General features: G+C 36.0%; 1 protein-coding gene across 1 annotated transcript in view; it reads left to right on the top strand.

The window, feature by feature from the left end:
• The window catches only part of mypn (myopalladin), a 32,000-nt gene that overhangs the window by 12,647 nt on the left and 3,196 nt on the right, over positions 1 to 16,157 (top strand). Inside the window, exons 5-20 of the mRNA XM_079855638.1 lie at positions 255 to 696; positions 781 to 855; positions 1,168 to 1,309; positions 1,919 to 1,942; positions 2,040 to 2,156; positions 2,266 to 2,998; positions 3,095 to 4,480; positions 6,132 to 6,273; positions 7,571 to 7,648; positions 9,306 to 9,527; positions 11,036 to 11,185; positions 11,267 to 11,343; positions 12,233 to 12,359; positions 13,524 to 13,731; positions 15,152 to 15,317; positions 16,138 to 16,157. The exon at positions 16,138 to 16,157 is cut by the window's right edge and continues 114 nt beyond it. Of these exons, the coding sequence (XP_079711764.1) occupies positions 255 to 696; positions 781 to 855; positions 1,168 to 1,309; positions 1,919 to 1,942; positions 2,040 to 2,156; positions 2,266 to 2,998; positions 3,095 to 4,480; positions 6,132 to 6,273; positions 7,571 to 7,648; positions 9,306 to 9,527; positions 11,036 to 11,185; positions 11,267 to 11,343; positions 12,233 to 12,359; positions 13,524 to 13,731; positions 15,152 to 15,317; positions 16,138 to 16,157 (4,109 nt within the window). The remainder of the gene's footprint in view (positions 1 to 254; positions 697 to 780; positions 856 to 1,167; positions 1,310 to 1,918; positions 1,943 to 2,039; positions 2,157 to 2,265; positions 2,999 to 3,094; positions 4,481 to 6,131; positions 6,274 to 7,570; positions 7,649 to 9,305; positions 9,528 to 11,035; positions 11,186 to 11,266; positions 11,344 to 12,232; positions 12,360 to 13,523; positions 13,732 to 15,151; positions 15,318 to 16,137) is intronic.

The following is a 16,157-nucleotide window of genomic DNA, read 5'->3' as shown; positions in this document are numbered from 1 at the left end:
ATTTCCTTCTTGAGTTATAAGGAAGGAATAAGACAGATATATAAAATTATTATTATATATAATCTTTTACCAGCAGTTTCTCAGTACGAAAATGTTCAATTGTAATGATTTTTTTTGTTGGTTTTTAAAAAAAGTTTTCTGTCACAGTATACTCCCTAAAAAAACTAGGCTACACCACTGTATGGACTCCTTCCAACTACCTTCATGGACCCCAAGAGACCTGTTTGAAAACACATGAACATACTTTTTTTCAGACTTCATAATAGATCTCCTGCTGAGATCTCAGTTGAGTCCAACACATCTGCTGAAGACACAACTCCTACTGTAACAACCACATGCGCTGAGCCAGCAGGACCTTCAGACACAAGAGCAGTGCAACTGACCGCTGACTCTCCATCTGAACAAGAAGATACAGAACTTCTGAGTACCAAGGTCGTCAGCACTGAAATACCTGTACTAGAACCAACCGTACCTGTAGTAGAACAAACCATACCTGTACTAGAACAAGCCATACCTGTACTAGAACCAACCATACCTGTACTAGAACAAGCCATACCTGTTCTAGAACCACTAGTGCCAATATCTGAGGTGGAACCAGCTCCACTTTCTCCAACCCTCACCATAACACCACCATCACTTCAATCAAGCCAAAGTATCTCTGATATACTGTTAACGTCTCAACAGAGCATTCCTGAGGTACGAAGAACACAGCAAATCTACAGTTTTGATTATACCCACTTATGCATGTGTTTCTCTTACATTATACATTTTCTTTTTCAGAATCTAAATGGCAGCAGTAGTTATCTTCAAAACTTCGATGTAAGGCCCATAATGGCAGCTCCTGTTTTTACAAAGGTAGAGCAAATACAACTCTTATTTTATTTCTGACCTTGTTATGCAACCAGACTTAGGATTGTTGCATGTCAGACAATGAAACAGTCCAATGCAAGCCATTTCTAGAAATATAATAGAAACTTAGTGGTGACCTCGTTTGACTAGCAATGCCCTTGTAACCCCGCAGAACACCAATTAAAATGCAGTAGCAGTCATTGTGGTGGTTTTGCATTAGCGAACACCTCTAACATTATTTTCAGAATATATAAAAATGTCGTTTTTACATGCTTTCCATTCCAGTGTCATTGAACACCATTGTCTATTTTGGTGCAGAACCTTCAGGATGTCCTGGCTCTGGAGAGTCAGCTGGTAGTGCTGGAGTGCCGAGTAAAAGGCATTCCCTCCCCCAAAGTGGACTGGTACAGAGAGGGAACACTTATTGAAGATTCTCCAGACTTCAGGATCCTCCAGAAGAGTATGTCTAATTTTAGTATGCATACATTAAGATACAGTGCAATGCATAAGTGAATACACCCATGCTAAAGTTGACTAAAAAGAGGAATAAAAAATCATATTTTGGAAATTGAACTTAATGCCTTAATTTAAAAAATTAGGAAAAATCCAACCTTTAAGGACACCAATTTTCTTTGTGAATGAATAATGTATCGTAAATAAATAAATGTTCTTCCTTAAAATACATGGTGCATAAGTGAGTACACCCCTATGTTAAATTCCCATAGAGGCAAGCAGATTTTTATTTTTAAGTATTTTTTTTTATTTTTTTTTAGGATACTATGCATCCTGATAAAGTTCCCTTGGCCTTTGGAATTAAAATAGCCCCACATCATCACATAGCCTTCACCATACCTAGAGATTGGCATGGTTTTATTTCAGTTAGCCTAAAAGCTAGTTTGATTTGCATTGAGTGATGATCTTATGGAAAGTACCCCATGCCAATCTCTAGGTATGGTGAAGGCTATGTGATGATGTGGGGCTCTTGTAAAATAAAAACTCTCAGTGCATGAATTGTTCTACTTACAATTGGCTTCTGATAATCCACACATTCTGCTTTTTTTTCATCCAGAACCCAGATCTATGGCTGAATCTGGTAGGTGGCTATGATTACAGCTGCTTTGTCAAGATAATTATTTCATGGCACTAACCACCTAACAGTCTACCATTTCTCTGTTTGGTGTGGACTTCAGAGGAGATATGTACGTTGGTTATTGCGGAGGTGTTTCCAGAGGATTCTGGAACATTTACTTGCACAGCCAGCAATAAATATGGCACAGTTTCCAGTATCGCAGTGTTGAGAGTGAAAGGTAAATTTGTGTGGAATTGATTATTGGGTCAGTTTTTCCAACGTAAAACTGCTTAGACTGCTTACACCTCAAGTCTAATTCTGAAAAATATTTTTGTCTGCATCAATAGGACACAATAATAACAACACCAAACCCACAAAAACAAGCACTTTAACTGTGGAATCCTCCCGACCAAAGGTTCAAGCAACAGACCTGATATCAACAACTTTGAAGCGCAAGCCAGATGTTCCTCTGGTAAACAACAAGGTTCACTCAAGTATGATTTGTCTCGACCCTTTGAGCTCTGGCTTTAAGCAGTCAGACCCTCTGGACTCCCTAAACCCTAGTACGCTTCGCCATGAGCTCAGTGCTAGCCTGCCTAGTCTAAACCCTCTCAGCATTGGAAAATACAGCTCAGATACTTTCAGGAGTAGTTTACCTCAGCTAGACCCACTCAGCTTCAATGCTTCTTCACTGAACTCTGATTCGAACCATAAGTCTGTCAACTCTAGCACTACACACTTCGATTCAGGAGGGTCTGGTTGTAAGCCTTCCACAGAAGTGAACCAAAGTCCATCCAACGGATTAGCCTCTGGCATCACTCTGGACTTGGATGCCTGGGTTGAACCATCACCAAATGGTTCAAAATCTTCTATTCAAGAGCAACCACCTGTTAAACCCCTACCGGATCCCCCAACTTCTTGCCTCAAGACAAGACCCGAGGGTGTGTTAGGGAATCACAATGAACCCCGCTCTACTTCTCGAGCAGGTCTCCGCGTAACCTTTAAACTCCCGGAGGATGAAGAAGAAGAGAAAGAAATGTCATCCAAAGAACCCCCACCGGTGTTGGCTAAACCAAAATTGTAAGTACCAACTTCAGAATGTTGCAAGACAACATTTTAGGACCTTCTGAACTAGATACAATGCATTTGTTTTCTCCTTCTTTCCTCTTATCTTAGAGACCCAGTGCAGCTTCAGATCCTCCACAATCAGGTGCTTTTGGAACAGCTGCAGGATAACGTCTCCCCTAGCCAAGAGTTACCACATTTAGACGGGATAAATTGTGAGCCACCGCCTGTCACGCCAACTCCTTCTGCAAATCCAGTGCCATCTCCGCTCCGACCACCTCTCGTTATTCCCTCCGGTCCAATTACACAGCTGATCCCTGCATCCATCCCTGCAGCACCTGCACTGCCTACTCCCATATTAAAATCTGCTCCTGTATCCCAATTGAGCATGCCTTTAACAAATTCCATGCCCTTGCCCCAACTTACTCCATCAGCCACAACCTTACACCCTTCAACCCCTCAACAAAATCTGGTTCCTACTACTTTGTTAAATACTGTTCCACCAAATATGGTTCCTTCTACCTTAATACTCCAAACAAATGCGGTGCCTGTCTCACCCAATGTGGCTCCTATGCCAAGTGTGATACCAATAATCCCAACAGGAGCTCCTAACATCCCTATGCCTCAATCAAATGTGGGACATTCAATGCCTTTTCCTCAAATTATCATGGCTCCATCCATCCATCCAAACCCTAACTACGTGACCAATAAGCCACCCATTACTCCTTCCAGTCATATATCACAAATGAACATGAATCCAACCTTCCAGATGAACTCTGTTCCCAATAGTGACATGTGTGTTCCCAAAACACAAGCATTGATGACCCCTAATGCATCAATGATGAACAACACTGCACCAAAGTTAAACACCACCTCAATTGCTCACCCCAGCATGGCTCCACAAGACACACGTTCTCAAAATGTGTCCTATCCAGCCCTGAGTATCATCACCTCACCGCATCTGGTGAGAAATCCACCTGCGCCCATCCCGAGTCCAATGTCTCCACCTCAACTGAACAACACCCCCCAGCCTCCACTTCCCGGGATTTTTCCGATCTCCGCCCAGAGCTTCAGCTACACCAGGCCAAAGGAGTTCATCGCAGCTCAGACGCTCTCTCCTATCAGTCTTTCTCCAACTGAGTCTCCTGTTCCAATGCTACACGAATTAGCTGCTCAGATATTACCCAAGTCGACGCGGGAGATCACGTCGCCCGTCAACCAGTTTGCTCCGTCCCCAAGAAAGTTTCCAACAAGAGTTCTGGAGTCTCCGAGAAGCCCCCCATATGTGTCCTCACCGCCTCTGTTGCCTCCTGGCCTGGTGAATTCAGTGTTTTCTTTTAGAACTCATTCTCCACCACAAGCTTCTTCACCAACATCTAGCAGCTCCAGCCCCAGCCCCATCCAAAATCCAGTGGCGTTCCTTAGTTCTGTCCTTCCTTCGCTGCCAACATCTCCTCCGACCAATGCAATGGGCCTGCCTAAAAGGGCCCCACTTGGGTAAGCAAACTCCAACACAACATTAACTCTTTCCCTGCCATTGACGGAAATTTCTGGCTCTCCGTGTTTTCACCGTTAACAATAGGGGGCGCTATTACACATCTACTAAAAGAGTATTTCAGTCGGCATTCCATTCTGTAACATTAGGCAATTTTGATTTATATGCTCTTTAATGTTGATGATTGCAATATTTTACATGTGCATCTGCGTACATATGCTATTGCTTGTTTCTGCTTCTTCTTCGTTTTGATCAGGAGATTCATTTCATTTAAAGGAATCATTTCATTTAAAGGAATTAAAATGTTACAGATTCTCCTGATCAAAACACAGGCAAAGAAGAAGCAGAACCAAGCAATAGCATATGTAAGAAGATGCACATGTAAAATAATGTGATCATCAACATTAAACGGCATTTAAATCAAAATTGCCTAATGTTACAGAATGAAATGTCGACCCAGGACGAGTTACAGGACTGTGAAGCTTTGAGAGTGTTGATGGACTCGATCCACTCCATCTGTGTTTTAATCATCGTTCTGGATCCGATCCGGACGTAGTCTTTAACAAAAATGCGTTTTTCTCAGCTTTTTGCTCAAAATGTTGCTTTTTTATGAAACTTCCCAAGTGGTGATAAAAGTTTAAAGTGTTGATAAAAAAGAATGCATTATGCTAGAATAAAACCATCTTCTTTTGTTTAAAAGCAGAGGTCTGTTCTTTCTTTTGATATATTGCATAATACAATTTGATAAATATTGTGAAAATGATCAAAAATGCTGGCAGCGGCTCGCAACTTAAAAAAAATGTAGACAGGGAAAGAGTTAAAATATCATAATATGGTTTAAAGATCACACTTTCTCTTAAAGGGGTAGTTCACGTATAAATGTTAATTGTTTACTCGTCCATTTACATTTACTCGTCCTCGAAACCCATTTGAATTTCTGTCGTCTGTGCAACACAAAAGGTGGATTTTTTTTTTTTTTTTTGGTAGAATATCCTGGCATGAAAGTGAGTTGAGAACTGATGCTCTCAATCTTCAGAAAGGACGAAAAAGCACCACAAAACTATTATAAAAGTGGTCCGTGTGACTGTATTATATTCCATAATCTTTTGAAACCTATAGATAGCACTCCAGTTGCCTGTTAATTGTTGTGACTAGAAGTCAGGAAGTTTAAATCAAGAAACAGATCTGTGAACAAATGAACTGAATCAACTGATTCATTGAAAAGATTTGACTCATAATTGATTTGTTCATAACTGTTTCTCTTATAAACTTTCACAAAAGTTCAGAGAAGAGTGCATGTCAAGATTCTATACTTTTATGCTTGTTTTATGTCATTTTTGAGCTTGACAAGCCCCCAGCATCCTTTCATTTTGAAAATAAAGGCCACTCAGTCCACAATATTCTTCAAAAATTCCCCTTATTGTGTTTAATTGAAGAAAGACAGTCAATGGGGAGTTTGGTTTTTGGGTGAACTGTTCCTTTAATGTGATTTACCCAAGTAATTCACTCCAATCAGCCAGTGAGATTTAAGGGTTAAAGTGAATCTTTTTAATAAACCTTTTCCCTGTGATTTTAAGGGCAGGTTATGGTTAGGGTTTTTCTGTATCTTCTTGTGTTTCTTACCTCAGTCTCGTTGTGTTACTCCATGTCCAGGCCTCAAAGTTCACTGAAGAAGAATCAAAGAGTTTCCAGACTCATGTCCGATAGTGACCTCCGCGAAAGCAGGGAAACACTCTTACAAGATATTGAGAAGAAGTTGCGATTTAAAGATGAACCATTTCATTTTGGACAACAGGTACAACGTGTCATAAATATTACAACTGTTTGACTCGTGTATAGTAGAAATAGTAGGCAATGCCTTTACAGGGTTGACAGACTCAGGGTTGAACATCTGCATTAGTTTAGATTGAGTTATGATGAGTTTCTTTATGTGACACACAATTATAATCTTGGTTTGTGATAGTGTTTGTGTGGGCTTAGAGACGGTGGAGACGGAATAAGGAAGAACAATATCCCCATAGATAACATGGCCATACATATACTATATTACAAGTACCACAGTTAGATCAGTCTCTACTCTCAAATAAATCTTTGCTACCCTTCATGTCAAAATAGCTAGCACTTCTTAAGTATACAAAAACATGCAAATTTTTTCTCTCTTGTGCAGCTTATAGAGAGAGAGAGACTGAAATACTGTAAATATTTAGTTGTTCTGTAAAGGTCTTTAAAAAAATGATTTAGGACTTAAAGTTAAAAGCTGTTTAATATCAACATGAATTGGAAATGCTGTTTCACATAGAAACACTTCCGGTTGTTTGATGTGCGAGTGTTTCATGCTGATTTTAAATGCAAATATACATGATTTAAGGACTTTTAAAGTATTGCTATCTGTCCCTTATTAATGAAAACCTAATTTCTGTTTATGGTCTTTATATCTCCATATATTTATTTGGATATACAGTACATGTATGTATATGTGTATATATATATAGGTGAAACTCGAAAAATTAGAATATCATGCAAAAGTTCATTTATTTCAGTAATTCAACTTAAATGGTGAAACTAATATATTATATAGCTCATTACATGCAAAGTGAGATATTTCAAGCCTTTTTTGTTATAATTTTGATGATTATGGCTTACAGCTTATGCAAACCCTAAATTAAAAATTTCTGAAATTTTGAAACTTTTCATAAGCTGAAAGCAATAATCATCAAAATTATAACAAATAAAGGCTTGAAATATCTCACTTTGCATGTAATGAGTCTATATAATATATTAGTTTCACCTTTTAAGTTGAATTACTAAAATACATGAACTTTTGCATGATATTCTAATTTTTCGAGTTTCGAGATATTCGAGTTTCACCTGTATATGTATGTATGTATATATATATATATATATATATATGCATCAGCGAAGACCTTCCCAAGAATCACCCTTTTCACATGCTAAAACATTTCATGTGTCAAATATGCGTCCGCATCATACACCATATTAACACTGTCAGAGTAACACTAAAACACACATTTGTCTTGATGTGTGACTAGTCTCTGTGTTTACATCACCGTCATTCATCCTGTCCTCCATAGAAGCCGAGTTATGTGGGGGAAGTGAGCCGATCGCTCGGACCAAACATTCCCACTGCAACTGTCGTTAACTATGACGAGGTACAAGGAATCTTCTCCTCTGCAAGCAGTGCTTTGTTCTGTATTGCCTTTTTAATCAACATATAAGAATCAATTTGAATGAAAACAAGAAGCAAATCTTTCGGAGTTATTATAAAGCGGTAGCTTTTTCCACTAATGGAGCTGCATGCATAATAACTCTTTTTAGAGGAAGATGCAGAACGTTTAAATATTTTAAAGGCCAAAATTATTTGCAAATCTGCAAGCTTTAACATTAAAACCTCAGTTTAACGAATGATAAAAAGAATATAGCAGTGTCACTGTAAATCGTAACTAGGGCTGTGAAACGATTAATCGCATCCAAAATAAAAGTTTGTGTTTACATAATATATGTGCGTGTACTGTGTGTATAATTATTTTGTATATATAAATACACACACATGCATGTATATATTTAAAGAAAAATGTGTTATTTATATATCAAATATTTATATATATATATGAAGAGTTCAGATGCAAAAGCCTCTAAGTGCCATCTGAAATTTTCTTCTAGAATGATCATTTTTATAAAGCTTATATATTTAAGTTCAGTAATTTCACTTAAATGACAATTAATAGGTCATTTGCATTGCTATTTAAGTGAAATTATTGAACTAAAATATACAAGCTTGATAAAAATTATCATTCTAGAAGAAAATTTCAGATGGCACTTGCAGGCTTTTGCATCTGAACTCTTCATATAATGTATATACATACAAATATTTCTTAAATATATTCATGCATGTGTGTGTATTTATATATACAAAATAATTAAACACACAGTACACACACATATATTATGTAAACACAAACTTTTATTTTGGATGTGATTAATCGTTTCACAGCCCTAATCGTAACTAACTAGAATTCTGTCATAAAAGATTATGCATGAGAAACTATATATATATAATTAAATGCTACATGTTATACGTACTAACTAAATGAGAATATTAATATCGGTGTTCAATGGATTTCTCAAACAGAAGCAATAATGACATGAGCTTTACATTCAGCCATTTCCAGTATAGGCTGTTGTTTTTCATCTCAAACACAGTGTCTGTGTGAATGCAAGCGGTGTGTGTGAGTAAACATGAGTGCCTGAGAGACTAGACAGAGATAGGAATGAACAGGCCCGTTCTGGATTATAAATAGAGGTGACTGCATTAGAGATGTTGGCGGTCGCCCAGTTTTTATCAAGACAGACGGGCTGTTCGGGCAACTTGATATACTAATAGGTACTAAATGGGAAGGAATATTATAGGGTTCATATCATACTTTGGGAATGTTTTTTGCATGAAAACAGTCCTAAATTTAGTTTTATATGACTCTCTTTAACATGACGTTTTGAGGGCTACTAGTTAAGACTTCAATCTATATATTATAATGTTATGTTATTATTGTAATCGGTTTGCATGTTGTAAAATGTGTCACTGATTTGATCTGGTGACCTGACCACTGATCAGCATCCTCATTTATTAGATATATCTTGATTTGTATGATTGTTTATTGTATTTTTAGACATTTTTAAGAAAACTTTAACATTCAGTTAGCCACTGTGGATAATGTTTCCACAGATCCTGGAGAGACGTTTGTATGAAAACATAAACGGGACATGTTTATGACCAGATAGTTAGTTAATTCGTAATTATGTGTTTTGTAGGAATACAAGGTGTCGAGCTTTGAGCAGCGGCTAATGAGTGAGATTGAGTTTCGTTTGGAAAGAACTCCAGTGGAAGAGTCGGATGATGACGTTCAGCATGATGAAATTCCCACGGGAAGATGCATCGCGCCCATTTTCGACAAGAAACTGAAGCACTTGAGGGCTGTGGAAGGGGTTCCCGTCACATTTACCTGTAAAGTTGTTGGAATTCCGATTCCTAAGGTGAGTGTTTGACAGACTGAGGGATTCTGGGATGTTATTGTAATGCGTGCATAGAAAATAATGCATGCACAATTTTATCATTCAAATGTTTGTGAAAAGTTTTTTCTGCTCACCAACGCTGCATTTATTTGATCAAAAATACAGTAAAAATGTGGAATATTATTACAATGTAAAATATCTTTTTTTTGTGAATATATATTAAAGTGTAATTTATTCCTGTGATCAAAGCTGAATTTACAGCATCATTACTCCAGTCTTCAGTGTCACATGATTCTTCAGAAATCACTCTAATATGATGATTTGATGCTCAAGAAACATTTATGATTATTATCAATGTTGAAAACAGTTGTGCTGCTTCAGATTTTTGTGGGAACCTTGATCAATTTAGTTTTTTAGCAGTCCTTGTAGAATAGTAAGTTCAAAAGAACTGTGTTTATTTTAAATAGAAATATTTTGTAATTTTATAAATGTCTTCACTGTCATTTATTAATCAAATTAATTTTGTTGTTGAATAAAACTTATTTAGAATGAATGAATGAATGAAACTACTTATCAAACTGGTCAATTTATATTAATTTCCCAACAAAACAAATATATATATGTATATATATATGTGTATGTATGTTTGTATGTGTGTGTATATATATATGTGTATGTATGTTTGTATGTGTGTGTATATATATATATTTATGTATAGTTACATATGAAAATATTAAAATCTTTAAGAGCAGAACAGAAACATTATATATATATATATATATATATATATATATATATATATATATATATACACACAGTGCTATGCATAAGTTTAGACACCCATGCTAAAGTTGACTAAAAAGAGGAATAAAAAATCATCTTTTGGAAATTGAACTTAATGCCTTAATTTAAAAAATTAGGAAAAATCCAACCTTTAAGGACACCAATTTTCTTTGTGAATGAATAATGTATCGTAAATAAATAAATGTTCTTCCTTAAAATACAGGGTGCATAAGTCTGGACACCCCTATGTTAAATTCCCATAGAGGCAGGCAGATTTTTATTTTTAAAGGCCAGTTACTTCATGGATCCAGGATAATATGCATCCTGATAAAGTTCCCTTGGCCTTTGGAGATAAAATAGCCCCACATCATCACATAGCCTTCACCATACCTAGAGATTGGCATGGTTTTATTTCAGTTAGCCTAATAGCTAGTTTGATTTGCATTGAGAGATGATCTTATGGAAAGTACTCCATGCCAATCTCTAGGTATGGTGAAGGCTATGTGATGATGTGGGGCTATTTTAATTCCAAAGGCCAAGGGAACTGGAAGATGATTTTTTATTCCTCTTTTTAGTCAACTTTAGCATGGGTGTCTAAACTTATGCATAGCACTGTATATATATATATATATATAAATAAAAAAAAAAAAAAAAAAAATATATATATATATATATATTTCAGTTCTGTTTCAGTTCTGTCTTCAAACTGCATGTTGATGGACTTTTATTTTGTACTTTTCCCACAGGTTTACTGGTTTAAGGATGGAAAGCAGATTTTGAAGAAGAACGAGCACTACAGGAAAATCAGAGAGGGTGATGGGACGTGTTCGCTACACATAGAAGCCGCTACGAGCGACGATGACGGCAACTATACAGTCATGGCAGCAAATCCACAGGTAACGGCAGCAAAGACAACCGTAAGAAATTCCACTGGATTATAGTTTAAATAAAAGCCGAGCCTCTTGTCATGTCCACAGGGTAGAATAAGCTGCTCTGGTCACTTGATTGTCCAAACGGGTCCCGTGCGAAACCGGCCCTTGGTTCACTCTCAGAGGTGAGTTGCATCAATGCTCAGCTTTCATTAACTTCTTATCCAGTTGCAATGGCTGACGTTTGATAGACTTGCAGTGTTGGGGTTACTCATTACAAGTAACTGAGTTACGTAATCAGATTACTTTTTTCAGGCAATTAGTAAAGTAATGCATTACTTTTAAATTTACAACAAAATATCTGAGTTAGTTTTCCACATTTATTGACTGACAGCTCTCCTGTCCTCATGTTGAGAGAACTGTAAGTGCAGACTCAGAGACGTTGTGTGTAAGAACATGATGGTTGTCGTTTTAGACTAAATGTGAGCATGCATTTACTAATCTCGCTTGCACAAAAAAGATTTAGTATTCCTCAAAATGAATAAAAACTGTAAAATGCAAAATCAGAATAATACACAAACCTCCAATAATTAAACATGTTAAATAAAACAAATATTTGTATGCATTTAATAATCTCATTTTATTGAGCAGAGTACTTGCTCCTGATCTTTGATGATTCAGTTAAACTATAAGCAAAAATGACTTTAGATTTTTTGTTTTTATTGGTGAAGTAAGTGTTAAACTTTCTTCTCCTGCATTATATTATTGTGTTATCCAGAATAACAGCAGCTGATAGGATTGTTTGAGCTTCGCCCTCTACTATACACACGTGAATTTGCATTTCCTTCAGCTTTATTATTTCAATTTGGGTCTGAAAGGGCCTTTAAATGTGTTCAAAAATAAAACTTTTTTGTTGTTATTTTTTTTAAAAACAAGCCCAGCCCAAGTGAGCAAAAGTAACGTGATGCTTAACTTTCTTAAAAAGTAACTAAGTAATGCAATGAGTGACTTTTTAAGGGAGTAACGCAATATTGTAATGCATTACTTTTCCCCAACACTCATCATTTTCCACAGAGTCCGAGCGCGTGTACAAGAGGTGGAGGGAGAACCGACTCAAGAACGCTTCTTCCGTCCACACTTCCTGCAGGCTCCAGGAGACATGTTGGCCCACGAGGGCCAGCTCTGTCGGTTAGACTGCAAGGTACTGATACAGATACTAAACCTGCAGTGAACACAGAACACATCTGAGCTCTGGACATCTCTGAATATCTTTGCATTCGGTGTCCTAGCAGAGAAACCTAGCAGTTCAACACATCATCCACACACACACACACACACACACACAGACACACACACACACACTGAGCTACACAGGACTGAGGGTCTTCATTTACAGGACAATTTAGCATTTACTTAATGCAGAAATAATATACTTTAAATAAATATACACTTGAACTGAATGGAATGTTTTTAGACACTTAATTGCATGTTAATTGCAATTAAATCAAAATGTATTAATAGGTTAAATTTATATTAAATGCAGTTATTTCAACTGAAGACTTAATTGGATCAAAAATAGCATTAAGTACGTCTGCATATGCAATTTTATAATTACGTCTATTGTCTTTGAAATGTGGTCAAAGATTACCGCCAAATATATATATATATATAATTTCATAAATAAATATAGAAATGAATTCTGATAAACTATATATAATTCCTGTCATGTTTTTAAATATATTAGTAATTAAATATGTGGAATGATGAAGTTTGCAATTTGGTACATTCAATTTTAAATGTTACATTGAATGACACACTACAGTTAAATTATAATTAAGGATTTCACATGTGCTTTAATGTTAGTCAACACATCAAAATAAGTGTACTTCTTTAAAGTACAACAAAAGATTATTAAAACAATGATTTACAATGTTCTATGACTCAAATTTGTCATTATTACACTTTTTACTGAACTGTGTAGAGAAACATGTACTCTCTTTAAAGTGGTCTTTTATTTAATTAATATTATATTATCTGCAAGACAAGTACAGTTTTTCAAGTATAAGTTAGCTTATGCTATTCTCTTTTTTGCACCTATATAAATAAACGTATGAATAAAATAAAAAGTACAAGTGCGCATTCAACAGGATCAAGTGCACTTCTTTTTGTTGTATCTATTCTATTGTTTTATCATTTAAAACCATTTACAATTTCAAAATGCTTCAAAAGTGACTCTTATCCAAACTTTTTTGGGATCTTTGTCTAGGATCCAATACAATGAAAAAGTAACACATTGCTGAAAGCTTGACGTTGCATCTTTGGACGTATTTAAATGAAGTTGTCTGAACTCTTCTCTGTTGTGTAGGTGAGCGGATTACCTCATCCTGAAATCATGTGGCTTCTGAACGGGAAGCCCATATATCCCGACATGACTCATCGGATGCTTGTGCGAGAAAACGGGATGCATTCTCTGGTCATCGATCCTCTGACTCAAGCTGACGACGGGACGTACACCTGCATCGCCTCCAATAAAGCGGGACAGAGTTCGTTCTGCCTCCAGCTCAAAGTCGTGGGTGAGAGACGCTTCCTTTCTGGTGCTCTCTTTTACATTTAAGTGTTATTAATGCTCATTTCTGACATTTAAGAAACATGGATCATCCTTTGGTCAATCATAATTGTGATTTAGGATGTCATAAGTCAACATTATGAGATAAGTCATGATTGTGACACAAAAAGTGAAGTCAATTATGAGATGATAAATCATTATGACAGTCAACATTGAGCTAAAAAGTCATAATTATGACACAAGTGGAAATTGACATAATAATTAAGTACATCTATGTCAATTTTGACTTCATAATTTTTTTTACTTCAGCCATGTCAGTTTTGACTATCTTATAATTATGATTTAGTTCTCAATTACTTTTTATCTCAAATGTAACTTTTTGTCAATTTTGACTATCGCATACTTGACAATGATGTCATAATTTCAACTGTCCTAATGACTTTTTTATCTCATAATGAGTGTCATAATTGTGACTTTTTATCTCAATTTCAGCTTTGTCAATTTTGGATCTCATAATTGATTTATGATGTCATAATCTCGACTGTCATAATTATGACTTTTTATCTCAATTTCGACTCATAATTTACTTTAGTATGTCATCATTTTGGCTGCCATAATTCTGACGTTTTATCTCATATTTATTGAGTTAGTATTTCATAATTCTGTATTTTTAACATATTTATTTAGTATGTCATAATTCTGACTTTTTTCCCTCAATTTTGACTTTCATAATTGACTTATAATGTCATAATTTGACACTTATAATTACTTTTTATCTCATGATGAGTTAATGTGTCCTAATTGTGACTTTTTTATCTTAATTTTGACTTTTTGTGTCAATTTTGAATCTTACAATTGATTTAGAATTATGGCAGCCGAAATTATGACCAACTAAGTCAATTATGAGAGTCAAAATTACATAAAAAGTCAGAATTATAACATAATAACTCAATAAATATAATAAAAATACAGAATTATGACATACTAATAACTCAATAAATATGAGATAAAAAGTCAGAATTATGGCAGCTGAAATGATGATACTGTCTTTTTATCTCTTATTTACTGGATTTACTTATTAGTATGTCATAATTCTGACTTTTCATCTCATTTTCTACTCTTTGATTTCATAATAAAAAATAAAAAAAAGTCATAATTTAAAAAATGTAATCTCATAATTAAGATTTACCAAAGCAGGATTTTTTTGTAAAGTGGTAGAAATGGGCTTCCATAAAACACATCAGAAACAGCTGACTGTAGGAGAATCATTTCTACATGACGGCTGATTTGTTGTAGGTCCATTATCATTGTTCAGACTGAGTTTAATTGCATATGTAATACAGAGTCAAACCAGTTTGAACATGCTTGATCTTAAAACCCTCCGATCAAATATTTGATCCTCTTTTCCCTGTCGAATAAACGTGCAGAAAAAGAGATGAAGCAGGCTCCGTATTTTGTGGAAAAGCTGCAGAACACGGGCGTCGCAGAAGGAGCTCCGGTGCGTCTCGAGTGCAGAGTCGTGGGAATGCCACAGCCGTTCATTTACTGGAAGAAAGACAATGATACGATCGCTCACTCGAAGGACAGGGTTAGGTGAGTTCACTGGGACTTGATGTTGTTTGTGAGAACTTAAAAGGTTATTTCACCCAAAAATGAAAGTTCTGTCAGTAATTGCTCAAATTTAATACCTTAAAGGAGAACTCCGGTCAATTTTAACATTGAGCTCATTTTTTTGTACATTTGGAGTGCTGTCAGTACAGAGAACAACGACAGAAATCGGTGTTGCCTACACCGAGTTATTCTATTTTTAAAATTTGCACCCTGTTGACTTCAATGGGGCAAGTTTTAAACCTGCTTTTAGCCTCCTAACATCCTTGATGTGTCATTACAGGTGCACAGAAAATGTGAGTGATTCCTTCAGAGTGAACACGAGTGAGTCTGACTGCAGTAGATGTGAAAGAAATGTATAAAAATGATGTTATTTAAGCCAGCGCAAATACCTTTGTTTACATCCTGTTTTTCGGTTGAAGTCCAAAGTAGTCGATTGCAGAGTTCACACGCATAGGTTTAATACCTATGATCACGCGCGTGAACTCGGCAATCGACTACTTTTTGCAAATTTTTAAAATAGAATAACTCGGTGTAGGCAACACCGATTTTTGTCGTTGTTCTCTGTACTGACAGCACTCCAAATGTACAAAAAAATGAGCTCAATGTTAAAATTGACCGGAGTTCTCCTTTAATTTGTGTTCTGAAGATGAAAGAAAGTCTTACGGGGTTGAACAACATGAGTCATTACTGACAGAACTTTCATTTTTGGCTGAACTAACCCTTTAAATGCAGTAGATAATACAGTAAATGAGTAAAAAGCATGTATTTTGACATTCATATTCTGTGTGTTTTGCTATCCCAGCATGCATCAGGACACTACAG

The sequence above is a fragment of the Squalius cephalus genome (assembly GCF_949319135.1).
Source record: "Squalius cephalus genome assembly, chromosome: 21".
Lineage (NCBI taxonomy): Eukaryota > Metazoa > Chordata > Actinopteri > Cypriniformes > Leuciscidae > Squalius > Squalius cephalus.
Note: the sequence above shows the minus strand (reverse complement) of the source record. Positions and strands in the feature narration are given on the sequence as shown.